General features: G+C 40.7%; 1 protein-coding gene across 3 annotated transcripts in view; it reads right to left on the reverse strand.

Moving 5' to 3' along the window:
* Nucleotides 1–27,033, reverse strand: part of SRGAP1 (SLIT-ROBO Rho GTPase activating protein 1) — a 170,442-nt gene that overhangs the window by 43,714 nt on the left and 99,695 nt on the right. For all 3 annotated transcript variants that reach the window (XM_061639841.1, XM_061639842.1, XM_061639843.1), the window contains 3 exons: nucleotides 16,653–16,715; nucleotides 4,978–5,160; nucleotides 1,824–1,952 (listed from right to left, as the gene is read on the reverse strand). In XM_061639841.1, the coding sequence (XP_061495825.1) occupies nucleotides 1,824–1,952; nucleotides 4,978–5,160; nucleotides 16,653–16,715 (375 nt within the window). The remainder of the gene's footprint in view (nucleotides 1–1,823; nucleotides 1,953–4,977; nucleotides 5,161–16,652; nucleotides 16,716–27,033) is intronic.

The raw sequence follows: 27,033 nt of genomic DNA on the forward strand, positions 1-27,033 counted from the left end.
ATATATCCCCAATCTGCAGTCTCAAGTGGTAAAGTCTATTCCTCCTATTTCTATAACAATCTGCTGCATATGTAGATGAGGCTTCTATGTGCCAGCACTAAAATGGGGACAAACACTGCAGACCTTAATATGAGTGTAACTGTATATCGACTTTTTATTTTTTCCCTGTGTGTAGATCTTACATCCAACTAATTAAACTGACTAAGTGGTAAAAAAGCAGTAAGAAAGAAGGACAATCTTACTGTTTCTTTTAATGGACGTCAATTCTAGGGAGAACTCGGTAATTTAAGCTAAACAGAAGGCAGAATAACTGCTTCTACAAGGTTGGCCAATTATGCACCCATAGGATAGGACTGTATCTGTAAATCAGTGATAGCAATTTAATTTACAACTCCCCCCCCAATATACTAACAAATCCATGGCAGAATACTATTGACAAGATAATTCTGCTTCAGTAACTTTACTAATTGCCTAGTAAACGTCGTAAGACATCACCTTAAGAGTCGGAAACTACTCACTCTATAAGTGTAGGGACACCTTTACCTTTTTTAACTTTACTAACTGGTTTGACAATTAAATACTTTCTTTAGGGTGCAGTCCTATACTGAAGATCTGCTGGCTGAGGAATAACAGAATTCAGCAGATACCCCACTACACCAGCAGAATGCCAAATATGATACCACCATGACAGATTTGCCAGAAGAACCCCACTGGCAAAAACACGCTAGCGGAATGATTGGACTGAGCCCTCAGTGGCACAAATGAGGTACATACTTACACTGTGTCCTATATCTGTTCAATTCATAGCCATGTCCACGGAGACTGCACAACTTTACACCAGCACCAAACCTGATTTAGGAAATTTCTCTCTGGCTGACTTCAAATGGGATAGGTTTCCCCCCCAAAATAAACACCTCAAGTAAGCAAGGAAAGCCTTGGCAGGGCTGGACAGAAGTACTGGTTAGCCAATGCAGCAGCCAGGCTATTAATCTATGCACCTCCTGATTGGCTCCAGAATCCACAACATAAGCTGTCCCACTTGGAAGGCCTCCTCTTGCAGCCCCTGTGCTCCCACATCTGTGATTGGATCTTGGGACACTCCTCTGGACTGGTTCAAGCATGAAAGATGGCTATTTGAACACTATCTGGTGTTCAATAGGTTTTCCCCCAATCCCACCTTACTTGACATGCCTTAGCAGTTTTAAAGCTTTATTACAAATATTATCCATGGTCTGGCAAAGAACATGACCTAGGCTGCTGCTTTAACACAGGTAGGAGTAGCTTCCATTTTCTACCACTTTTTACCAGTAGCTCAGACAAGAGGCATATACATTGTGGGCAAGGATGTTTAGAGTATTACAGCAACTATCCAAGGCAATGCAATTAATATTTGTAAAGGCATATATTACATTTTTTTTAAAGCTTGCATCTCTAAATTCTTCCTTTACCCTGCCTTTCTTTGTTGTCTGCAGTTTAGCTCAATAGAAACCCTGCTCTCCATTTTAATAAGAACATATAATCAACTTTGACCCGGGTATAAACTAATTGTAATAAAAATATTTGTCATTTGAGTTAGTAAGCCTTATTGTCAGACTGACATTCTACACTTAAGCATGCTACTATGTCTAATATCCCTTCCCTAAAGACTTTCATGGCACATGCATACCATGTGTAGTACTTCAAAGTGGAAAACAAGTAAGATAATTCTATTGCAATTATGATGAAGATAGCATTAATTATATCCTTGCAGGGAATGAAAAACATAACATAAATATTAAACATGACCCCCTGACATAAGAATTGCTTGAATACCATCTACTTACATCAATCAGATCTGAAAGGTCATGAATGTAATACTTGAAAACAGAACCGTTTGTTGCTTCAAGGGTTAGCAGATATTCATTTCTGGCTTTAATGGATTTCAGCTTGTTTTCAGAATATTTTGCTTGACGCTGAAAAAAACATAGCATTAAAAAATAGCAAAATACGTCAATTACCTCTTCAACTAATTCTAAACATACAGGAGTAGTTCAGAAACTAACAGGAAAAGATTACACCCTCAGTATATATTAAATTGCTGCTGTTTTCCCAAATATCCTTGTATATAGTTATTTTCAAATCTCTATTGTGTATGCTTGAAAAAAATGCAAGAATCTTAAGGAAGTATTCAATGCAAGTTCTATTCAAAGTAGACCTACTGAAGTTAATAAATAGGACCAACTTAGGTTAATTAAGTTCAATGGGTCTACTCAGAGTATGACTAGCATTGCATATAAACCTCTAGCTTTATTATCCATTAGATTTAAGGTTTAAACATAATATACAATCAAAAACATTACTTAATGCAAATTTTAAAAACAAATCTCTCTTTATTTCAAGTTATTCACACTAAGATTCCTGTTCATTTATTGTAGTATTTATTGTTTCATTTTTACAAAATATTTCCCAATGAGTATAGAGCAGGTATATGTATAAACTAAGGATCCCGCAAGAAACAGCGCGGGCTGCTTGTAAAAGCAGACAGTCACGTTTGATTTCTGTGAGCAGAACTTGGGCAACAAGCATAGCCTTACGTGGGCAGCCCACTCATTCTGATCCCAACACATCCAGCAAAGTATGTGAGGAAGTTGTTTCTCCACATCATTGACCAGCATGAACACAAACCCAGAAAGTATGTTGCGGGGGGGGGGGGGGGGACAAATGGAGGCAAGAAAAAGATTCTGCAGGAGTGAAATCAGAGGTAACAAAAACTATCCTCCCATGGATAATCTGCAGAGCTGTGGCCTTTAGTTCCCACCCTCTGACATTGCTCTTGTGAAAGCTTTTATGAGATGCCAAAAAAAAAAAGAAGTGCAACTAGAATCAGGTCCCTTTATTTTTTTTTATTTTTTATCATTAATTTTTATTCAAATTTTCAAAAAACAAAACAAAACAAAACTACAAATTAAACAATAAAATAAAATGTTGACTTCCGATTTGTCGCAGATCAGTTATAGGTCTACAATATATAACAAACCTGTCTCTTAATTTATATTACAAAATCACTTTCCTCCAGTAGTTATCTTAATTAATCATCAAATCTCATAAACATCACTTTATTCTTTCCACAAAAAGTCAAAGAGAGGTTTCAACTCCTTGAGAAATATATCCATTGATTTTTCTCCAAATAAGCATGTCAATTAATCCATCTCATCAAATCTATTAGGTCCAATAATTTCAATAGCCATTCTTCCATTATCAGTGTTAATTCCATCTTCCATCTTCCATCCTTGCACCCATAATAATCCTGTTAGGTCCAGTAATTTCAGTAGCCATTCTTCCATTATCAGTGTCCCATAATAATCTTGCTGTCATAGCCATAGTCATATAATAAGAGTCTGATGGGAATTTCCTTCATCAGAAATATTTCCTTGCCATCAATTCTGAATGTGTTGCTGAAATATTGTTGTAAAATCATGTCTCTGTTCTTTTTTACGAGATGCACTGGCACATCTCTTGAGAGTGTTTCCATTGTCACAAATCTGTAATTAATTCTATAGATTTTTTCTATGTCAAACTCCATCACATCATTCCAGTCCAGAAGTTTATCCAAGACATTGATAACTTTATCTCTGATATCTTCATTAATTTCTTCAAGGACAACGCTAAATTCCAAACAGTAAACTTTATCTCTAATATCCATAAACTCCAAGTCTTTTTCCAGTTCCACATTTGTTCCAATCTCCAGGGCTTGCATCTTCCCTTTAATTTTTCTTTTTTTATCTTCTGATGCTTGTCCAATTGTATCTCTGATCTCATCAACCTCCTCTCTCACAAGATCCCCTATTTCTTTAAGCTCCTGCTTTATTTTGCCAAATTCAATTTTCATCTCCTGTCTGCCCTGTCTCAGGGTTTGTTTCGTTATCTCAATCTCATCCATTATTTTCTGAAACATAATTACTTCCAGGATCTCAGCCACTTTCTTGATTGCCATTCTTAAAACCACAAAGAAAAAAAACCCACTTCTTATTCCAGCAACAAAGAGGTTAATATTCCAAGCTTGATGAGATCACAGTGTAGACAGCACAGCCTGCCTTATCTCTTATTTGTTCAGGAATGCAAAACAAATTTAGTTCACAGCAACAAAACAGTTAGTGGCATCGAGAACAAGCAGATTCGTCAAAATGAAATAAAATAGTCCCAGACATATAATACTCAAAAGTTCATAAATCAGATTTATTTATTTTTTCTCTTCAGAATAGAAATCCCTCATCCGTTTGTATCTTTAAAATGCACAATTCCAGGCCAGCTTTTTGCAATAAAAACAAAGATAAGCTATTTCGATTTCTTTCCTCTTTAATTTTGTGAATGAAAGAGAAGAGTTATAACTCACCCAGGGATTCTTTATAGCTGATTCATTGACAAATCTCTTTTTGCTGTAACAATTTAAGCCAGATGATAAAAATAGAAAGAGGGGTGCTTGCCTGTTAATCCGTTTTTCTTTAAAGAAAAGATAAACGTCTCGCTAAATCAGTTAGAACTTGTTTGAAAGTCCGTCCGGTGCTGCTGGCTGACCCTTCTTTCATAAACTAATGAAATCCAGTCCTCCCAACAAACACAAGCTTCTGTGGTTAATCTCTACGTTTCTCCCTGCCCGGGAGAAAATCTTTACCAGTCAAAAAAAAAATGTTCTGACTGATTTTAAAACTGAAAAAGCTTCTTCTGAGACGAGAGCTCGTCTCAAAGGCAGCACAGGCGAAGCAACCCTTCCCGGAAGTCCAGAATCAGGTCCCTTTAAACAGGCAAATGAAAATCAACCTCCCCCCCCCCGCCCAGTGGGATTTAGGTGTTCAAGAGGGCTTGATCCCTTTTCAAGCCAAACTCATATTGCTTGACCATCCTTGGTACACACATCTATGCCCAGTCTCAAAGGAATCTTGGAAATACAACTCATTCAAATTATTGAGGGGTATTAATGAGTAACAAATGCTTTCTTACTTTTTCCTTCATTTTTTCAATTTTCTTCACAGAGCTACGTCTCTGGTGTTTTTCCTCTAGACGAATGTGAAAAACTGGATCTCCTGATCTGCCAATTTGCTTTTCTTCTTGTTTTTCAGCTTCCTTCAGTTTACTTTCTGCACTGATGCTTTCTGTATGATACATATGGTATGTTTTCATGACCTATGACAGAAGTTAAAGTTGAGCTTAGAGAAAATGAAGATCATACCATATAGTATTTTGATTTATTGCCTGTTCTATTCTTATAGCATTTAAAAAAACCAAGCGCTAAATAAAACCTCTAAATGTGCACAAGCTCAAACATGGAATGGAATTCAATAATTGTGGGGCACAGAGAATGTTTCCCTATATATCTTCACTACCTGACTTGATTAGGAAGGCACCCTTGGTTGACAATAATAACTGCACAGCTATGACCCAGCCAATAGAAATGACATACTTCTGTTGCTCTGAAACTAAGTTTATAAAGGTGTGCAGATTTTTTCCCTCCTGAATATTATGCAACACCCTTGTAGTTGAGAATAATTACCCCAGACTGCCTGAATACGAGGGACAGACTGGCCCTTATTTTGAAATGCCCCGGCAAATATAACAGCCCTCACAAAACTGTCCCTGGTTGTTGAAGAAAGGAATGAAATAAATAAAATCAGGGAGGTGCTAGGCTGGACTCCTTCTAGGAGGAAGGCTGGGGTATAATAATAACAATAACAATAATAATAATAATACAGAAATTAGGCTGATAAGCAGCATAGTGAAAGGAAGCTACAATACATAATTAAAAGTACCTGTCATATTTAATTTATTAATTGTACAAACTGTATTTTGTCCAAATGTTCAAAGATTAAATATTTGATTCTTTTCAGAAAATGTTTTGAATCTTAATGTAAGAACAGCTATGTAAGTGAGAAATGCAAGGCCTTATTTTAATAGAGGAAAAGTGAAGTATAGAAAATATGTTCTGGTACATGTACAGGCATGATTTATAAGTAAAAACTGTTCCATCATTTCTAGTCCTCAGATGGTAAATATAATTTAAGCAAGAGGGGGCAGCAACAAAATGTTGCAGTGTATCCTCCTAGCAGGAATGTTCTTGTTCAAGGTTTCTGCAACTATACATGCCTGCCTATGGGATATTAAAAGCATAAGAAGCTCAAGTAGGGCATTCCACGTTTCTCCCACCCTCAGTTGTCTGTTTTTCTTTTCCAACTGACACTCACCACTCTGTGGCTGCTCAGCATGTTCAGTCCTCATTAGGCTGTTTTTGGTATGTTTTGCCTCCTTAGTTTTTTTTTTTTTAGATGTACTTCTGTATACCTTGGAGTTCCCCTGAGCATGTTGATACCTCTCTCTCATTTTGGAGTGGTCCTGTCTTGGCTCCATTTCTGTCAGCACCAACACTTCAGTTTACTATTAGAGGGAGTGATGGCTGTTTTCGGGATTCTGTTCCCCACCCCAAAATCCTGCTGAGTATTTGCTGCAGGCCACGCTTGGAGCATTTGCTCCTGTGCGTACATTGCCTCAAACCTGATCATAGGTAAAAGCAGTGAAACAAAATGCATGTACATAGAAATAAAATCCACTGAAATATGTCTTGCTGCTATGTACTATGTTTAGCTTCATGTTGTAGCTCTACTTCTACAAACTCAGTTAAAGCCCCAAAATAGAAAATAAAGTGTTTTCATATTGAATGGATATGCAACAAGATATGTGTCAAGGTGTATGCTTGAAAACAGATATTTATTTATTTATTATTATTATTATTGTCATCATTATTTATTTATTTACTTTATATCTTGCCCTTTCTCCCAGTAGGAGCCCAGAGCGGCAAAGAAAGCTCTAAAAACACTTTAAAACATCATAAAAACAGACTTCAAATTATATTAAAACACAACCATTAAAAACATATTAAAACAAAAGATCTTTTAAAACATTTTTAAAAGCTTTAAAAACATTAAAAAAGAAGGTTTAAACATATATTAAAAAGCAATTCCAACAAAGATGCAGACTGGGATAAGGTCTCTACTTAAAAGGCTTGTTGAAAGAGGAAGGTCTTCAGTAGGCACCAAAAAGATAACAGAGATGGTGCATGTCTAATATTTAAGGAGAAGGAATTTCAAAGGGTTGGTGCCACCACACTAAATGTCCATTTCCTATGTTGTGCAGAACGGACCTCTTCGTAAGATGGTATCTGTAGGAGGCCCTCACCTGCAGAGCGCAGTGATTGACTGGGTATATAAGGGATAAGACAGTCTTTCAAGTATCCTGGTCCCAAGCTGCATAGGGCTTTGTACACCAAAACTAGAACCTTGAACTTAGCCCGGTAGCTAATAGTAGCCAGTGCAATTCTTTCAGTAGCAGAGTGACATGTTGGCGATAACCTGCTCCAGTGAGCAGTCTCGCTGATGCATTTTGCACCAGCTGCAGCTTCCGGACGAACCTCAAGGGTAGCCTCACATAGAGCACATTATAGTAATCTAGCCTGGAGGTGCATAGACAACAGTGGTCAGGCTATCCCAGTCCAGAAACGGCCATGCTGTCTTACCAACTGAAGCTAGTGAAAGGCATTCTTAGCCATGGAGGCTACCTGGGCCTCTAGCGACAAAGATGGATCCAGGAGCACCCCCAGACTACGGACCTGCTCTTTCAGAGGGTGTATGACACCATCCAAAGCAAGCTACTGACCAATTGTCAAACTTGGGAACCACCAACTCACGATATCTCCATCTTGCTAGGATTGAGAGTCAGCTTACTGGCCCTCAACCAGCCCACCACAGAGTCTAGGCACCAGTCCAGGGCTTGCACGGCCTCTCCTGATTAAGAGGTTACAGAGAGAGATGGGTATCGTCAGCATACTGCTGACACCTCACCCCAAATCTCCTGATGACCACTCCCAAGAGCTTCATATAGATGTTAAACTGCATGGGGGACAAGATGGTACCCTGCGGCACCCCACAGCACAACTGCCAGGGGGCCGAAAGACAATCACCCAATGCTATTCTCTGAAAACGACCCTGGCGATAGGATCAGAACCACTTTAAAACAGTGCCTCCAATACCCATCTCACCAAGTCGGCCCAGAAGGATACCATGGTCAATGCTATCAAAAGCAGCCAAAAGATCAAGTAAGGATAACAGGGTCGCGCTCCCTTGTCCTCCCGATAAAGGTCATCCATCAGAGTGACAGGGTAGGTTTTCACATCATATATCGACAGAGTAGGCTTTCAAATCAACTGTGTCATAGGACACAGCTTGCTTTTTAGAATATTAAAAACCTGCAAAGCCTGTAGGCCTTTTACAAGTTTTTAATATTTTTAGAAAGAGGTGGATTTTGGAGGTATTTTAATTCCATTTGCATGCTTCACATGCTATTTAGCTTTTTTTTGTACTGAACATGCTGCAAGTTCACTTTGTAGTCCATCTCAAAGGATGGGATTTTGAGCTTCAGAGAGACTCAAGACTTTCAACTGCTTAAAGGACCCTTGAGCAAAAGGAGATACTTTTCAAAATCAAAAAAAGCTTTTCATGCTCTGAGACCTTCTTAGCAGGAGGTGGGGAGTACATCAGACTCCAGCAACCTCTTCTCCTTTGCTCCATTTCTTTTTCTTAAACACATGGTGTCCATCCTCTATAGATTTCAAGTGCTTGACTAACTCTAATGACAGTGGTATGACAATCATTATCGAATAATGAAATGACTTAAAATGAGCTTCTGGTATTGATATGTAGCCATGGCCACTTAAAAATGCTTTCCTTCCACTTTCATTTTGTACTGATGCAAATTAGATTAGGCAAACATTGGTTTAGCACCAATTACCAAATGATGTAAAACCCCTACCAATACAATGATATTGCCTGTTACTCAACTGATAAATGTCAATTTGTAAAATTAAACAAGCTTTTAAGAGAAGCCATATTACTAACTGAATTCCTACTTCACAGGTGGACAAATGGCCTGGTTTGCACATATCACTAAGCCATAGTTTATCAAACCACTAGTTAAAGCATGAGTTTCATAAGAGCCACCTTTAGCCAAGGCAAGCCCTGAGGAAGGTGAGAGAAACCCAGCAGAACCTACACCTTGCTGCTGTGGCCTCTTGCAAAACTCCTGGAGAAAATCTCAGTCCACTTCCGTTCGAACACAGGCTAGAGCTCATTTTCGAGCCTATCATGTGGCGGTGATGGCAGCTCAGTGTCGTCCGGCAATGCTTTTCTGGGTGGTCCGGGGTCTTTTAGGCTCTGGCCCTACATTAGACTCTGAGCCCTCAGTCGCTCGCTATGACATGTTTGCGAGGCACTTTGCAGATAAAATTGCTTGCATTCGGACTGTCTTGGACTCCTCATTAACTACAGTTGTGCCAGATGTCCCCGAAGCTTCCTCTGGTCATTTTTCTATGGATACTTTTAAGCTTGTAGAGCCTGAGGATGTGGACAGGATTCTGGGAGAATTGAGGGCCACAACTTGTTCCCTTGACCTTTGCCCATCCTGGTTAATCAAATCTGCCAGAGGGGGAGTGGCTGACTGGTTGGCATATTTAATTAACACCTCCCTAAGGGAGGATTCTATGCTAACATTGTTGAAGGAGGCTGTAATAAGACCTTTGTTAAAAAAAGCCTTCGTTAGACCCTGTGGATCTTAACAACTTCTGCCCAGTCTCTAATCTCCCCTTTCTGGACAAGGTGATTGAGAGGGTAGTGGCTGCTCGGCTCCAAGTTTTCCTGGACAAATCGGCCTATCTAGACCCTTTTCAATCAGGCTTCAGGCCTGGTCATGGGACAGAGACTGCCCTGGTCACCCTGCTTGATGACCTATGCCGGGCATCAGACATGGGGAGTGCATCTCTGTTGGTGCTGCTGGACCTCTCGGCGGCCTTTAATACGATCGACTATGGTATTCTTCTGGACAGTCTAGCTGGAATGGGATTGGGAGGCACTGTTTTAAGGTGGCTCTGGTCCTACCTGATGGAAAGGACCCAGACAGTGGTGCTGGTAGACTATTGCTCGACCCCATGGCTGTTGGCCTATGGGGTACCGCAAGGTTCCATTCTGTCATTTATATTAAGCCTCTGGGAGAGGTCATCAGGAGATTTGTAGTACAAGGTCATCAATATGCTGATGACACTCAGCTCTATCTCTCCCTACCACCTGATTGCAGGGAGGGAGTGCTCATCCTAAACTGGTGCCTGGAGGCTGTGAAGGGCTGGATGTGGGCTAACGAACTGAAACTTAATCCAGACAAGAAGGAAAGACTGCTGGTCAAGGCAAAAACTGCACCAGGGATGGGGTTGCAACGTATTCTGGACGGGGTTGCACTCCCCTTGAAGGAGCAGGTTCGCAGTTTGGGAGTCCTCCTGGATCCTGCCCTGCTGCTTGAATATCAGGTGGCTGGGGTAGCCAGGAGTGCTTTTGGTCAACTCAAACTGGTCTACCAGCTGCGTCCGTTCCTGGAAGCAGTAGACTTGGCCACTGTGACACATGCATTGGTGACATTGAGGCTTGATTACTGTAACACTATGTGGGGCTGCCTTTGAAAACGGTTTGGAAATTGCAGTTGGTTCAAAATGCAGCAGGCAGAATGTTAACTGGCGCATGGCACAGGGAGAATATCACCCCTGTGCTTTATCGACTCCACTGGCTCCCAATTTGTTTCTGGGCCCAATTCAAGGTGCTGGTTCTGACCTTTAAAGCCCTAAATGGCCTTGGACCAATGTACCTGAGGGACCGCTTATGACCATATGTACCTGCCTGGATTTAAGATCATCTGTCTCTGGTCTCCTCTGCGTGCCTGGAATAAAAGATGTTAGACTGACAGGCACATGGGAGCTTTTTCAGCTGTGGCCCCCAAACTTTGGAATACCCTACCCCAAGAAGTTCGCTCTGCTCCCTCCCTGTTGGTTTTCCAGAAACTTCTGAAAACGATCTTGTTCCGCAGAGCCTTTGGGAGGGACTGAAGGTAGAGCCTGACACTGATTTTATGCCTTCTACGTTAAATTTTACCTTTGTAGTCCCTTCAGTACCACCCCCTGTATATATGTATGTGTGTGTGTATATATATTGTATTTTATGTATTTTAATTGTATTTTATGTATTTTAATTTGTTGTAATGTTTTTGTGATTTTACTGTTTACAATTTTATTATGTAGTATGCAGCATCCAGATTAAAAATCTCTCCTTGCTCTGCTGAAGTAGGTTAAAGGCTTAATCCTTTTCTAGTAACTCCACAGTTTTATGGCACACCTGAATCTAATCAGGATTCAGTAATTTTAATTTTAAAAATGATCCTTTTGGAAACAGTTCGTTTCATTAAACAAGTACAAGGAAGTCAGCAAACCACTGCGGAATGGAAACATTGCACGAACAATCTTTACCTTTCATTTACTCGAAAAAATTACTATTGCTGTGGGGGCCCTATGCCAACCAGGCTGTCAATGTTTTCTGACTTTTGTTATCTATATCTATGGATTGTTTTCAATGCTAGTCATATACTCAGAACAGACCCACTGAAATGAATTAATTCATTTCGATGGGACTACTCTGAATAGAACTTAGTTGGATAGTCACTAATAGGCAAAAAACCTTGCGGTTTAAGAATGTACCTATAGCCAACAGATATTTCTATCAAACTTTTAAAGCAGGGAAATTGGGTAGCTATAGTGAATGCACCAGGGGAGCATGTGACCTGACCGCCTCTCTGAGATATTGTACTACCCTACAAATTTGTCAAAATGCAAACACAATTTGGGCTGGTCTTTCCCAGTCCAATCCACTTCCTGTGTAACTTGGAAGAATTTGGTAACATGTGCCTCTGAGGCAGGAGGGGATGCATATTTATTGAGTTCAGTGGGATTTACTCCCATGCAATCAAGGTTAGGGTAGGTAAAACTGACCATGGGGAAGGCAGCCTGGAGTGGGCAGGGGAGGAGAAAAAAGGAAGAGAGGAGGGAGAGGAGATGGGAAGGAGGGGAAAGGCAGGTCAGATCATTTGCATGCTTATTTAGTTCAGTGGGATTTACTCTCATGCAATCATGGCTAGCATAGGTAAAACTGGCCATGGGGGAGGAAGAGGGGGAGGGGAGAGTAGATGGAAGGCTGAAGGGGGGCAGAGGAAAGCAGAAGAAGGGGGAGGGGATTGGAAGGGGGGAAGGAAGGGGCAAAAGGGAGGTGATGGGAGGGAGGAGGAGGGGAGGGCACATTTGATCATTTGTATGCTTCTTACGTTCAATGGGATTTACTCCCGTGCCATCATGCTTAGGATAGGTAAAACTGACCATGGGGGAGGGGGACGGGTGGAGGGGAGGGGAAGGAGGGGATTAGAAGGGGTGAAGGAGGGGGGAGGGGATAGGAGAGAGGAGGTGGGGAGGGCAGGTTTGATCATTTGCATGCTTTTTGAGTTCAGTGGTATTTACTCCTGTGCAATCATGCTTAGGATAGGTGAAACTGACCTGGCGGAGGGGCAGGGAGGGAAGGAGGAGGGCAGAAATGGGAGGGGGTGGGAGGAAGGTGGAGGGGAGGAGATTGGGTGGGTGGGCACTGGGCAGAAGGGAAGCCCCTTTCCTTTCCTTTCCCTTCCAAAAGGAAAACATTGTGAACAGTACCATTATTTTTCATGGTTTCCCCCACCTTTTTATTCTACAGCAGGCACATGTAGCCTCCCACCCAAATTTAAACCAAGCTGTCCCTGACCACATCCATACCAGGCCTTTATTTCACTTTACACAGTCATGGCTTCTTCCAAAGAATCCTAGGAAGTGTGGTTAGTGAAGGGTGCTGAGAGTTGCTAAGAGATGCCCTATTCCCCTCACAGAGCTACAATCAGAGCAGTTGACTGTTAAACCACTCTGGCCGCTGGAGTTCTGTCAGGGGAGGAGTCTCCTCTCAGCACCCTTCACAAACTATATTTCCCAGGATTCTTTGGGGGAAGCCATGACTGTCTCAAGTGAAATAAAGGTCTAGCGTGGGTGTGGCCCCCTGATTAGCCAAGCCCAGCAGCTGTGAATCTGGCTTTTAGAACACTGGTTCTTACTGAGCACGCCTGATGTTATCATTCAGTTCAATGCTAAATTTCTTAAATTAATTAAAAATCAGCCAGGCACTTTTTAAACTTTTAAACTGCAGAAGATGAAGGTCAGAGTATGGGGCAAGGTCAGTAACAGGATTGCAGGTACCCTGTGAACATGGCTGATTTTTAATGAATTTCAGCAAATTATGAGAACTCTGACAGAAAAAAGTCCAAAAGGGGTCTGGTTTTTTCTCTCTCTTTTTACACATCGAACTCTCGATTCTATCTGACTGTTTTGTGTATCACCATGAAAATTTAGAGGGTTGTTAAGCAAGCGTTTCTGAGTTTTGTAAGGTTTTGTTTTGAAATGAGCTTATGGGAAGCATCAGAATGGCATGGGGGGAATTTTCAATTTAACATTGCAAAATGCGAAAAATCCATGCTGATTACAGTATACAGCTACTCTCGTATAACATCCCTATGTCAACTGACAGCCCATGAAGTGCTGGATATCTGTCTATGTACCTACACAAAATTTCTCCAATTTCAGCAAGTTAATAGCTGCTGAAATGTATTTTACTATTCAATTTAGTTATAGATCAATTTACCTCCAAATGTTCAGACAAGGTAAAAAAATGTTTTTACCTATTTAACGTATATTAAAGCCAAATTGTGAAAACGGCCCCATCTCCGAGATCCAACATTGTCAAAATTTTAGATGAAGGAAGGGTGCTTTCAGACATGTTGTGTTAGAAGCACCTAATTGTTGCTTTTCTGCTTCAACCTACAAGTAGAACTGCAAACTCTGCTGCCAAACCTAGTAGACAGTTGGGGGGGGTCCCCCTTTCCCAGCTCAAATGGTGTTTTTGTTGAGAGCACACCATGGGGGAAAGTGTGAAATATTCCCTTCTCCCTTGCTGAGGTTCCAGTTATGACTGAAGGGGGAGGGGTAGTGGCTGCAATTTATAAATAATTAAAGAAATTGTTGGAAAGGCAACACTATTTAGGAAGGGAAAAGAGGTCAAGCTCCTTCCTAGAGTGGAGGGACAGATGTTAGAGGCAGGAAACATCTAGACTGACTGCAACAGAGAATGCTAGCTGGATGAAAAATATGTCACAGCTGAATTAAGGCTCATCTATGCTTGGGGAAATTGTGCAACTTTTCTTTAAAAAGTTGGATATTCTGAGATCTAAAAAGAAGCAGATGTTAAGAAACATGGAGAAGGATTGATGATAACATTATTATTATTATTATTATTATTATTTATTCGACTTTTATACCGCCCGACTAGCAATAGCTCTCTGGGCGGTGAACACAAATACAATAAAATACGCAGTATAATACAACAAAGACGTATAAAAATAAAACAATCTAAAATCAGTTACAACAGATTTAAAATTAAGTTAGCTAAATTAAAATTAAAATTAAAGTTAAAATTAAAATCATGCAGAATGCTCTGGGAAATGGTCTCTCTGATTCTTAGGACCAAGTTTAGTATTTGTAGTTTAAGGACAGTATCTTGAACTGTACCTGAAGTGCTATCAGTGGGAATATTGCAGAAATTGATGCACAAGCGCATACATTCCCTATCAGGTAGTTTGGCAACATATTCTGGACCAGCTGCAGCCTTCAAATAGTCACTGTTTTCATGGACAGTGCCACACAGAATATATTGCATTAGCACTATGCAGGGCCAACTACTTTCCTCCCCGCATGGACAATTAGCTAGTCAATTAGATAATATATGTTACATAAAATGATATATTAAAGCAAACAAGAGTTATCATCTTCTACTTCAGGAGTAGCCAATGTGGTGCCTTCCAGATGCTGTGGACTATAGCTTCTATCAGCCCTAGCCAGCATGGCCAATAGCCAGGAAAGTTGGGAGTTGTAGCCCACAACATCTGGGGAGCACTATATTGGCTACTCATTCTCTAGTTGCTTAATGCACTGCACTCAAGTTGAGTAAATGGGATATGGTTTCCCTGCTTTTACATCCTTCATGCTATGAATCACAAGGGTTCGAAGCCAGTATAGTATTAGGCCATCATGACTATTCTGTAGACCTCAACAATTTATTCCACCCTTCTGCATAAGCATACCTTTGCTGTAATCTTAGATTTGCTTGGATGAATCAGTTGTGCTATTACTTGTCCATAAAGAATAATTCAACCAGTAGAAATTCTGAGGTAATTTCCCCCAAATGGAAAAAGCATGCAGCTTCACAGTAATGTTGTAACATCAGCATTTCAGAAAGTGTTTGTCAATTCACAGGTGACCAAAAAAGCATATCAAACAATACCTACAAATATAATTGGAGGGGCAATCAAATTTAATAACACCCCTACCAATACCATTCCTTGAGCACTTTCATTGCATTAGGCTTGCAGCACAATGCCCAGTCCTGTTTGTGGTGCAGATACACACAAGCTGGAAATAATGCAAATCTCACAGATTTGAGGCACATCAGACCTACGTCCTTTTCTCTGATGAATTCAGCTCTGAATGCAGCACATTTTTATTTCAACTTGTATTTAATTCCACATGTAACCCACAGGAGCTGCCCCAAATATACATTAGCTAATTATTAATTTTGCATTGTTTATAAGCATCCTTCTTTTACTTATAAAAATAATCCAAAAAGTAAATAGATACTCAAAAGGAATGATGTTGCAGCACCACATCACAATGAACTCTACTAAAGTCTAAAATAAGATGCCTTGTGGCACAAAACATTATGCAATCCTTCCCCTTGAAATAAAATAATTTTATTTAGAAATAAATATAAAGTTTACAAGTTTTTTTAAAAAACTATTTAAAGGGGGGAACTTAAGAATGGTCTGGGTAGAATATGGTTTAGGGCAAGAAGCATCTAGTAGACCACAAGAGAAGTAGCATGTCCGATGTTTTAAATAATAACATGCATTGGGGGGGCATTATTGACTATGGTTTTCCTCTGAATTTTCATGCAGGTTCATGTACTACACAACAGTTAACACAAAAGACTTTACTGTCTACATACGATTGGGACATATAAAAACTGGAAGCAAATGAACATGTGGACATCAAACTCAGAGGCTTAACCTTAGCTCTGACTGAGGTCAAACATCTCAAACTGCCACACACACACACACATACACCCCGTAGCAACTGGTGTAAGTGCAATTAAGGCATCTGCTCACACACAAGGAGGACAGTGTCAACCATGAAATACTTTAGCATTCAAAACAGTAATGTGTTTCTTCTTTCATGGAAGTCAGTGTAAAGATAGTAAGATAACACTCTTTCAGACAGGAAAACACACATGGTTTAGGCCAGGTGCACTTAAAAACCATGTTTCACGACACTGCTGGAAAGACACAAATTACAATGAACCACTTGAATGCATTAAGCATAGCCAGGGAACTCAGAAGACATCCAAATTCCAGTTAAGCATGTGGTGGATTTTAAAAGAACAGCCAATCTTGAAGGTGATCAGACACTTTTATAAGCCTTTCTCTTTTGAGGCTATATCAACAAGCTTTATTTGTTTAGATGTCACCAAACTAAAACACAGTATTTTTCTATGGCATGTTGGCTCAATTAAAAGCATTTAAACATGTTAAAATGGATTTTCAATGAAGACTTCTTTCAAGCATAGTCAAATCAATATGCTTACCGTATAAAGCTCATTAAGAACCCTCATTAAATCCTCATGAAGCTGGAATGCAATCTCTTTGCTCTGTAATTAAAAATAAAATATTAGGAAGAATCATTTAAAACTAGAACTGAGCCAAAAATGTGGGGAAGGGGATTTCCACTGGAGTTTTGCAGGGCACCCCCCCCCCCATTTTTGTGCCTTCTTGGGCAAGAGAACAAAAGAGTTCATTGGACAGTTGTCAGGGAAGAGAACTCATGCTGACAAGGCAACTGCGGTAACACTTGTTTTGCTGTTCTGCAGCTATTAAAGCCACTACAGAAAACTGGAAGTGTTGGCAGTATTGCCTCACCAATGGGGCTGCATTTCTTCTTCCTGACACTCATTCCTGACACTGAGGCTTTGCTTGCCCTTGGTGACATCACCATGTAGCTAAATCTGATTGCCTATGTAGCACTGCAATATCAATTAATTAATTAATTGATTGATTTATATCCTGTCCTTCCTCCCAGCAGGAGCCCAGCTCTTATTACAACTCTATGCAAGCTCTAAATGGCTGAGATCACTTGAGGCCAGAAATATGGGGGTGGCAGTGGTATTGAAACAGCTGCAAAGAGGCGAATCCGTAGCTATAAAGAGGGCAAATAGTCATGACAAGGGAAATTTTCAGGGAGAGGAGCTACCTTCCGCAAAACACATTTTTTGCCATGACAACATTTGAGGACAAAAATGTGGTGCAGCCCTACTTCAAATCCAACTAAAATTTACTCTTGCACCTTTTGTACCATTCATTCATATTTGAAAGATAACGCAGTGGGGATTATGGTATTCTGACAGCACTTCAGTAAGATAAATGCTAATGATTCAGTGATGCACTGGCAGACAACTAGTGCTCTAACACAGACTAAACAGCTGAACAGTATAATTATAAAATTGGTGGCCAAACTGAAGGGCTAAAGTTCAGGATGTAATAAACTGCATGAAATGAAAAAATATGATATATTAGACACTGTGCATATAAATTCATAGCTGATTTCATTTTATATCTAAACCTGCTTTTATCTATGGGTGGTGCTAAATGTTTACATGTTACATTCTCGCCACTAAGAATATGGTAGGCTGACTGCAGTTTTGTGAGAGCCTAACAAAACCTAGATTCCCTGTGGTCCATCAGTCTCAGGATTTCTTAACATCTTTTCTTAGTCTTTTGTGTACATGATCCTGAGAATCCACTCTTGCCTAAGAACATAAGACTGCCTTGTTGGATCTGAACAAAGGCCATCTAGCCCAGCATTTTCTGCAAGATTGCCAGTTTTGGGTAGTCCACTAGTAAGTGCCCTGTAGTCCACCAGTAAGTGCCCTGTAGTCCACCAGTAGACCATGGTCTACTTTCTACCCATATCTGCGCTGAGACCTAGAGCAATAGCTGCAATGCTTTCAAGGACATAATGTTCATTTATTATAAACATGTGCAGTCTTGCAGCTGTAGCAGCTGCCTACAGATCTTCCTTCTGTAACACAGGCAAGTTGATGTATGAGAGGAGCATGACTCCACATGGATGTTGCGCTTTTTGACATGGTACAGTTTTGTTAACTACCACATTTGTGCAACCCCTTGCTACATTACATAGCTTTGGCTCAATGGTACATTTTAAAACATTGTATTGTTCAGTGTACCAAAAAAAGTATTGTGGCATATTTTTACATTTCTATCCCACCATTCCTCCAGAGAGTTCAAGATGGCATACATGGTTCTCCCCATCCCCACTTTGTCCTCATAATAATCCTGTGACCAGGGGTAGGAAACCTGTGCCCTTCCAGATGTGGAACTCCAATTCCCATCAGATGCAGCCAGCATGGCTAATGGATAGGAATAATGGGAGTTGTAGTCCAACAATATATGGAGGGCCACATGTTCCCCAAGCCTACTATAGACTTACAGTACAATCCTATAAACGTATACTCTGAAGAAAGCCCACTGACTTCAATAACACTTCCAGGTGAAGTGTGTCTAGGACTGCAGTCCTATTATGACACAAACCTACATACACGAAAGGCGCCAACCGATGCACAAAGTGTTATGCTTTGCAGATTTATGGTATGATACTGACATAAGGCATCTTCAGACATTCACCTGAAGATACAAATGCTCAAAGTATGGATGGGGCAGGAATGCACACACAAGCACTGCTCCCAACATTCTTGTGGAGTTATGCTCCTCTCACTCCCCCATTTGCCTGTGTTATACAGAGAAGATCTGTAGACAGCAGCTACTTGCACCCGCTTGAACACAAATACCCCCCCATGTGATCTGGGACCCCGATAAAGCAGGTCCCCTATCACACAGAGGATCACAAGTGAAAGCAAGTAGTAGCCCCTGAAGATTTTCCCCAACAACATAGGCAAAATATTCCCCATAGAACATGGTGTCACACTCAGAAGGATGTAGGGAGTTGCCTAAAAAAGTTTAAATAAACTTGCCAATAAATTCTAGTTTAGCAATTTCCCCTGGAATAACCCTTTGAAGTTCTTTTGTTGAAGAACAGTGACTTTCAGGTCAGCAGCAGAGTGTTCTGAAATCAGAGAAAGAATATTTCAATCTCCCAGGACACTCTACTGCTGTCCTATAAGACACATTCGTCAATACTGTTCCTGAACCTCCATGATCTTAGAAATTAGATACTTTACAATCCTCTCACGGTCCCCACTCTCAAATCCCATCCCTGCCCCTAACCCCATCCCACTCACCACACTCCATAAATCTGTTTTTACATCTGTACCGGCAGTTTTAAGTTTATTTAACACTGATGATTACCTTTATCTAATCTAAATACTACATTTTTGGTGTCATTAATTTGAGATCCAGATGCCACCTTATAAGAATTAAAATAATTTCTTACTCTCATTAACTCCATTTAATTTTTTGGAAACAGGCACATCTCAGTCACATGCATAATCAAATTAATGATTACATCTTTGATTAGGTGGATTCCTTTATATGCAGACTTGCAGCACATACAAATGTGAGAGGGTTGCCAAAAAATCTGGTTTGAATTCAAAGCCCAAAACATACAACAGGCCAAAGGACACTTCTGCATTGTCCTGGTTTTCAGTGCATTAATCTTTCTTTAGTTTTCATTATTTATTGCCTTAACTTTGCATTTTTAGTGGTTAAGGTGTTGGACTACGACCTAGATGACCAGGGTTCGAATCCCCACACAGCCATAAAGTTCACTGGGCCTTGGGCCAGTCACTGCATTTCAGCCTCAGAGGAAGGCAATGGTAAACCACCTCTGAATACAGCTTACCATGAAAACCCTATTCATAGGGTCGTCATAAGTCGGGATCGACTTGAAGGCAGTCCATTTCCATTTACCCCAGAAATACATCAGGCAGTCTTCTAGCTTTTATTACTTCTCACCAGTTGGATTTTATCTTAAAAATCTTTTTATCTTAAAAATTCTAAGACAGTTGGATTTTATCTTAAACTTGATCCTGTTTGCCCACAAATTTTTAAAGAATACTCAAAATTTAATTAATTAAATTATATTCCAACCTTCTTCCCAGAAGGAGCCCAGGGCAGCAAGCAAAACATTTATGTACACCGCCCAGAGAGCCTTTTTGGCTTAGGGCGGTATATAAATAAAATAAAATAAATAAATAAATAAATAAATAAATAAGAGCACTGTAAAACATCTTAAAAACAGACTTTAAAGTATATTAAAACAAAGAATCCTTAAAAACATATTTTTTTAAAAAAGCTTTAAAAACATCTTAAAAAGCAATTCCAACACAGACGCAGACTGGGATAAGGTTTCTACTTAAAAGACTTGTTGAAAGAGGAAGATCTTCAGTAGGCGCCGAAAACATAACAGAGATAGTGTCTAATATTTAAGGGGAGGGAATTCCAAAGGGTTCGGTGCCACAACACTAAAGATCCACTTCCTATGTTGTGCGGAACAGACCTACTGATAAGTTAGTATCTGCAGGAGGCTGTCACTTGCAAAGTGCAGTGATTGATTGGGTATATAAGGGGTCAGACGATCTTTCAAGAATCCTGGTCCCAAGCTGTATAAGGCTTTGTACACCAAAACTAGAACCTTGAACTTGGCCCAGTAGCTAATATGCAGGCAGTGCAATTCTTTCAGCAGTGGAGTTGGCAACATGTTGGCAATACCCTGCCACAGTGAGCAGTCATGCCGCTGAATTTTGCACCAGCTGCAGCTTTTGAACCAACCTCAAGGGCAGCCCCACATAGAGCTCATTACAGTAATCCAGCTGGAGGTTACCAGCGCATGAACAACAGTGGCCTGGCTATCCTGGTCCAGAAACACCCCCCGACTACGGACCTGCTCTTTCAGAGGGAGTACAACCCCATCCAAAGCAGGCAACTGACCAATTATCTGAACTCAGGAATCACCAGCCCACCGTGTCTCTGTCTTGCTAGGGTTCAGACTCAGTTTACTGGCCGTCATCCAGCTCACCACTGAGTCCAAGCACTGGTCCAGGACTTGCACAGCCTCTGATTCAGATGTTACAGAGAAATAGAGCTGGGTATCATTAGCATACTGCAGACACCTTGCCCCAAATGTTAAATAGCATTGGGGACAAGATGGTACCTTGCGGCATCTGAGAGCACAACTACCAGGGGGCTGAAAGACAATTGCCCCATTCTATTTTCTGAAAACAACCCTGGATATAGGATCAAAACCATTGTACAACAGTGCCTCTGATATCCATCTCACCAAGTCGGCTCAGAAGGATACCATGGTCAATGGTATTAAAAGCTGCTGAGAGATCAAGTAAGAATAACAGGGTTGCACTCCCCCTGCCCTTCTCCCAATAAAGGTCATCCATCAGGGCGACCAAGGCCAATTCAGTCCCACAACAAGACCTGAACCCAGATTTTAATGGGAAGATTATCTGTTACATCCAAGAGTACTTGCAATTGCTGCGCCACAACCCTCTCAATCACCTTCTCTAAAAAGGAGGTATTTGTGACAGGGAGGTAGTTGTCACAAACTAGTGGGTCCAGGGTAACATTTTTCAGGAGAGGTTGGATCACCGCTGTTTTCAGAGCAGCTCAGACCACTCCCTCTCAGAAAGACACACTGACCACACCCTGGAACCAGTAAGTCTGTTAATGCAAGGAGTTCAAATTGTGCAATTGAACTTCCCCTCCCTCTCCTCATGAGCCTCTGCGCCCTCCCCAAATCTGTTCTGGAGGGTTCTGAGAAACAGGGAGAGGAGAGGAAGAAGTTCCATTGCACAGCCAGAAGTCCTTGCACTAACAGAACAACTTCACTGGACACCACACTAAGAGATCTAGCCAACCAGTTACGGAGCTGATTCACTCTTGTTCATCCCTGTGGATGCTTTGTGCTGGGCTATGGTAACTATGAGCTCTGCCTTTTAACAATTTTAGAATCTTGAATTAATCCAGTTGGGGGGGAAATTGCTTTGATTTCTAAGCTGCATCAGAGTATTTCCTGTTTTGTTTTTGTTGCTTTACCTCCTCTGTGCAGTGTTTTGTCTCCCACTGCACTAGGAGAGAAGCTTCGCAGAGTAAATCCACTTTTACTATGGAATTTCTTAAAACCAACTTTTCTAGTACATCAGATTCAAGTCTCCTCAGCAGTCACCTATGGAGATCAATTTGAGAATGGAGTGTTCAAACGTTTTGCTTGTCAAGTATTGAGCAACTAGAAATTCCCATACTCTTTACTTGCACATCCTATTTAACTAATCCAGTTTCTCTGTCTGTGCTTTCCTTTAGTTCTCTTTTCTTTCTTTCAGTGGGCGTTGATGGCCTAGGGAGGGCTGGGTTGGGACAGGCTGACAGGACAAGCAGAGGAAGGAAATAATATCCTAAGTGAGTAATTTTGTTGGTCCAAACAGCCTCTTATATTTTCAAAACCACTAAAGGTTTGCAAATAAAAACCATCCAAACATCAAAAAATGTTCTTAAAAGATTAACGTCATGTGTGTACTCACCACGGTAATGTGCACTTGTACTGAAATAGTAGGATTTGGCATGCTGTTATACTTTATTGGTGATCCATAGCCTATAGGGCCTTTGGCTACAGCTCCCTGAGGCAGGTACCACTGCAGGGAAAATCGTTCTTTTTCTGTGACACATATGTGACAAGGCCCAACTATTTGGTATTAATGGTGTTTTTAGGCAAAAACCTTTACCTTACCTATATTGCCTACTTGTGCCAATAGTTTCACTGATGAATACATTTAACAGACTTTATTAAAACTTCATTAAAATGAATTTAACTAACATCCTGAATTAAATTACAGGTACCCTTGTATTAAACTAATTATATTCTTACTAATTCATTTCCCAAGATTTTAAAACAGTTTAAAATTTTTTAAAACCAATAATACACATTTCCTGTCAAAACAGCGGCTTTGTTTTTTTAAAGCAACACTATACTTTGTAAACATTTATGAATGTGCTGTGCGTAAGCACTTCAGATACTTCCACTTACTATTTGGGGCTGATGTTAACCATAAGCATAGACACATAAAATAGGAGAGTTGGAAGGGTCCTGTAAGGCCATCGAGTCCAACCCCCTGCTCAATGCAGAAATCCAAGTTGAAGCATACCCAACAGGTTGGCTGTCCAGCTGCCTCTGGAAAGCCTCCAGCGTTGGAGAGCCCACTACCGCCCTAGATAATTGGTTCCATTGTCGTACCTGTCGTACCTCTCTAACAGTTAGGAAGTTTTCCTGACGTTCAGTCAAAATCTGGCTTCCTGTAATTTGAGCCCATTATTCCACCTCCTGCACTCTGAGATGATTGAGAAGAGATCTGTGCTCAGTTTTCTGTGTGACAACCTTTCAAGTACTTGAAGAGTGCAATCAAATCTCTCCTCATTCTTTTCTTCTCAAGGCTAATCATGCCCAGTTCTTTCAGTCTCCCCTCAAAGGCTTTGTTTCCAATCTTCTGATCATCCTTATTGCCCTCCTCTGAACCTATTCAACACTGGACACAGAACTCAAGATGAGGCCTTTGTTGTTGTTGTTATGTGCCTTCAAGTCAATTACGACTTATGATGACCCTATGAATCAGTGACCTCCAACAGCATCTGTCATGAACCAGGTCTGTAAGTTCAGGTCTGTGGCTTCCTTTATGGAATCAATCCATCTCTTGTTTGCCCTTCTTCTTTTTCTACTCCCTTCTGTTTTCCTCAGCATTATGGTCTTTTCTAGTGAATCCTGTCTTCTCATTATGTGCCAAAGTATGATAACCTCAGTTTCATCATTTTAGCTTCTAGTGACAGTTCTGGTTTAATCTGTTCTAACATCCAATTATTTGTCTTTTTCGCAGTCCATGGTATGCGCAAAGCTCTCCTCCAACACCACATTTCAAATTAGTTAATTTTTCTCTTATCCACTTTTTTCACTGTCCAACTTTCACATCCATACATAGAGATGGGGAATACCATGGTCTGAATGATCCTTACTTTGGTGTTCAGTGATACATCTTGCATTCGAGGACCTTTTCTAGTTCTCTTATAGCTTCCCTCCTCAGTCCTAGCACTGAATACAGGGGAGCTAGTACTTCATGCAATTTGGAAACTACTGTTAATGCAGCCTAAAATAGTATTTGCCTTTTTTGCAGCCACATCACACTGCACATCATACTTAGCTTGTAATCAACAATTCAAAGATCCTTCTTGCATGTAATATTGCTGAGCCAAGTATCCCCAATCTTATAACTGTATATTTGTTTTTTTCCCCTAGGTGCTGCCACCACTCACTATATGCTCATACACGTTACCAAATTATTCCAAGTTACACTGGAAGTGGATTGGACTGTGGAAGACCAACCCAAATTGTGTTTGCATTTTGACAAATTTGTAGGGCAGTACAATATCTCAGAGAGAAGGTCAGATCTCGTGCTCCCCTAGTGCATTCACTATAGCTGCCCAATTTCCCTGCTTTCAAAAGTTTGATAGAAATATCTGTTGGCTATAGGTATGTTCTTAAACCACAAGGTTTTTAGCCTGTCAATGAATTTCTCTGCTTTTTAATCTGGGAAGTAAGAAATGGAATCCTGTGGAAGTTTGCTGATAATGGATTGACCATTTGCATGCTTACTGAGTTCAGTGGGATTTACTTCCCTGAAATCATGCTTAAAATAGGTAAAACTGACCATGGGGGATGAGGAGGGAATGGGGAAGGAGGAGGAGGGGGAAGGAGGGGGGAGGGAAGGGGCAAAAGGGAGGTGATGGGAGAGAGGAGGAGGGGAGGGCAGGCTTGATCATTTGCATGCTTGTTGAGTTCAATGGGATTTATTTATTTATTTATTGTATTTGTATACTACCCAATAGCCGAAGCTCTCTGGGCGGTTTACAGCAACTAAAAACATCAAAAACAAGCACACAAATTTAAAACACATCTTTTAAAAAATATTTAAAACACAGTTTAAAAAATTTAAAACAATTTAAAAAACACATGCTAAAATGCCTGGGAGAAGAGGAAAGTCTTGACCTGGCGCCAAAAAGATAACAGTGATGGTGCCAGGTGCACCTCATCAGGGAGATATTCCATAATTTGGGGGCCACCACTGAGAAGGCCCTCTCCCTTGTTGCCACCCTCCGAGCTTCCCTTAGAGTAGGCACCCGGAGAAGGGCCTTAGATGTTGAGCGTGCAATCATGGTTAAGATAGGTAAAACTGACCATGGGGGAGGAGGAAAGGGAGGAGGAAGGGTGAATTGAAAGGGGATGGGGAAGGGGAATGAAGGGGCAATAGGAAGGGGATAGGAGGGAGGAGGGGAGGGCAGGTTTGATCATTTGAATGCTTTTTGAATTCAATGGGATTTACTCTTGTGCAATCATGCTTAGGATAGGTGAAACTGACCTCGGGGAGGGGCAGAGAGGGGCGGAGGAGGGCAGGAAGGGGAGGGAGGAAGGGGGAGGGGAGGAGATTTGATGGGTGAGCACTGGGCAGAGGAGAACCCCTTTCCTTTCCAAAAGGAAAACATTGTGAACAGAATAATTCTTTTCAGTGTTTTCCCCACCTTTTTATTCTACAGCAGGCACATGTAGTCTCCCACCCAAATTTAAACCAAAGCTGTCACTGGCCACATCCACACAAGACCTTTATTCCACTTTAGACAGTCATGGCTTCCCCCACAGAATCCTGAGAAGTGTAGTTAGTGAAGGGTGCTGAGAGTTGCTAGGAGAGGCCCTGTTCCCCTCACAGAGCTTCAATCAGAGTGGCTTTCTGTTAAACCACTCTGGCCATTGGAGCTCTGGCCAGGGGAATAGGAGTCTCCTCTCAGCACCCTTCACAAACTACACTTCCCAGGATTCTTTAACTGTCTAAAGTAAAATAAAGGTCTGGTGGGAGAGTGGCCCCCTGATTAGCCAAGCCAAACAGCTGTGCATCTGGCTTTTAGAACACTTGACAGTTGGTTCTTACTGAGTATGCCCGTACTTATCACTGAGTTCAATGCTAAATTTATTAATAATCGACCAGGCATTTAAAAAACTTTTAAACTGCAGAAGATGAAGGTCAGAGGATGGGGTAAGGTCAGTATTAGGATTACAGGTACTCTGTGGACATGGCTGATTTTTAATTCATTTCAACAAATTATGAGAACTCTGAAAGAAAAAAGCCCCAAAGGGGCCTGGTTTTTTTCTCTCTCTTTTTACACTTTGAACTCTCAATTCTATCTGACAATTTTGTTTATTGCATGAAAATTTAGAGAGTTATTAAGCAAGCGTTTCTGAGTTCAGGACGATAAGTTTGTAAGGTTTTGTTTTAAAATGAGCTTATGGGAAGCATTAGAATGGCATGGGAGTATTTTCAATTTAACATTGCAGAATGTGAAAAATCCATGTTGGCTATAGCATACAGCCACTCTTGTGGCTGTATAATGAACATTCTATGTCATCATGCTAGTTTAGCCACCACCAAAGACCTTCTTGCCGACAAACAATTTTTAGCAGGAGCCCAATATAATGGAGAAACACAAAACAAATATAAAGCGAGATGAGATCAACAATTTTATAGAATTTCACACTCCACGAAACCAGGACTGCTAGAACACACCGATTCATCTCACCATTGTCATCTATAAACAATGGGTTCTCTCTTACATAGTCCTGCGGTACGGTCTGAAGGGACATGAGGCCAACATCTGATTGAAACGAAACAGTTTCATATCTGGTCAGTGCTTCGATTGGTCACTGCTTGGGAACCTCTTGTAATCCATGACAGAAGAAGAAAAAATACAAATAAATTGATGTATGATGATATCTTTCATACTAGCAATCTTTCATACAAGCTATCTACATGAAATCTGTAGTTACATTTACATGCAGTAATATATATTAGCAGTTGACCTATCTTAAAAATGCTTTAAGTGAATTGCTACAATAAA

Source organism: Rhineura floridana, chromosome 8 (assembly GCF_030035675.1).
Source record: "Rhineura floridana isolate rRhiFlo1 chromosome 8, rRhiFlo1.hap2, whole genome shotgun sequence".
Lineage (NCBI taxonomy): Eukaryota > Metazoa > Chordata > Lepidosauria > Squamata > Rhineuridae > Rhineura > Rhineura floridana.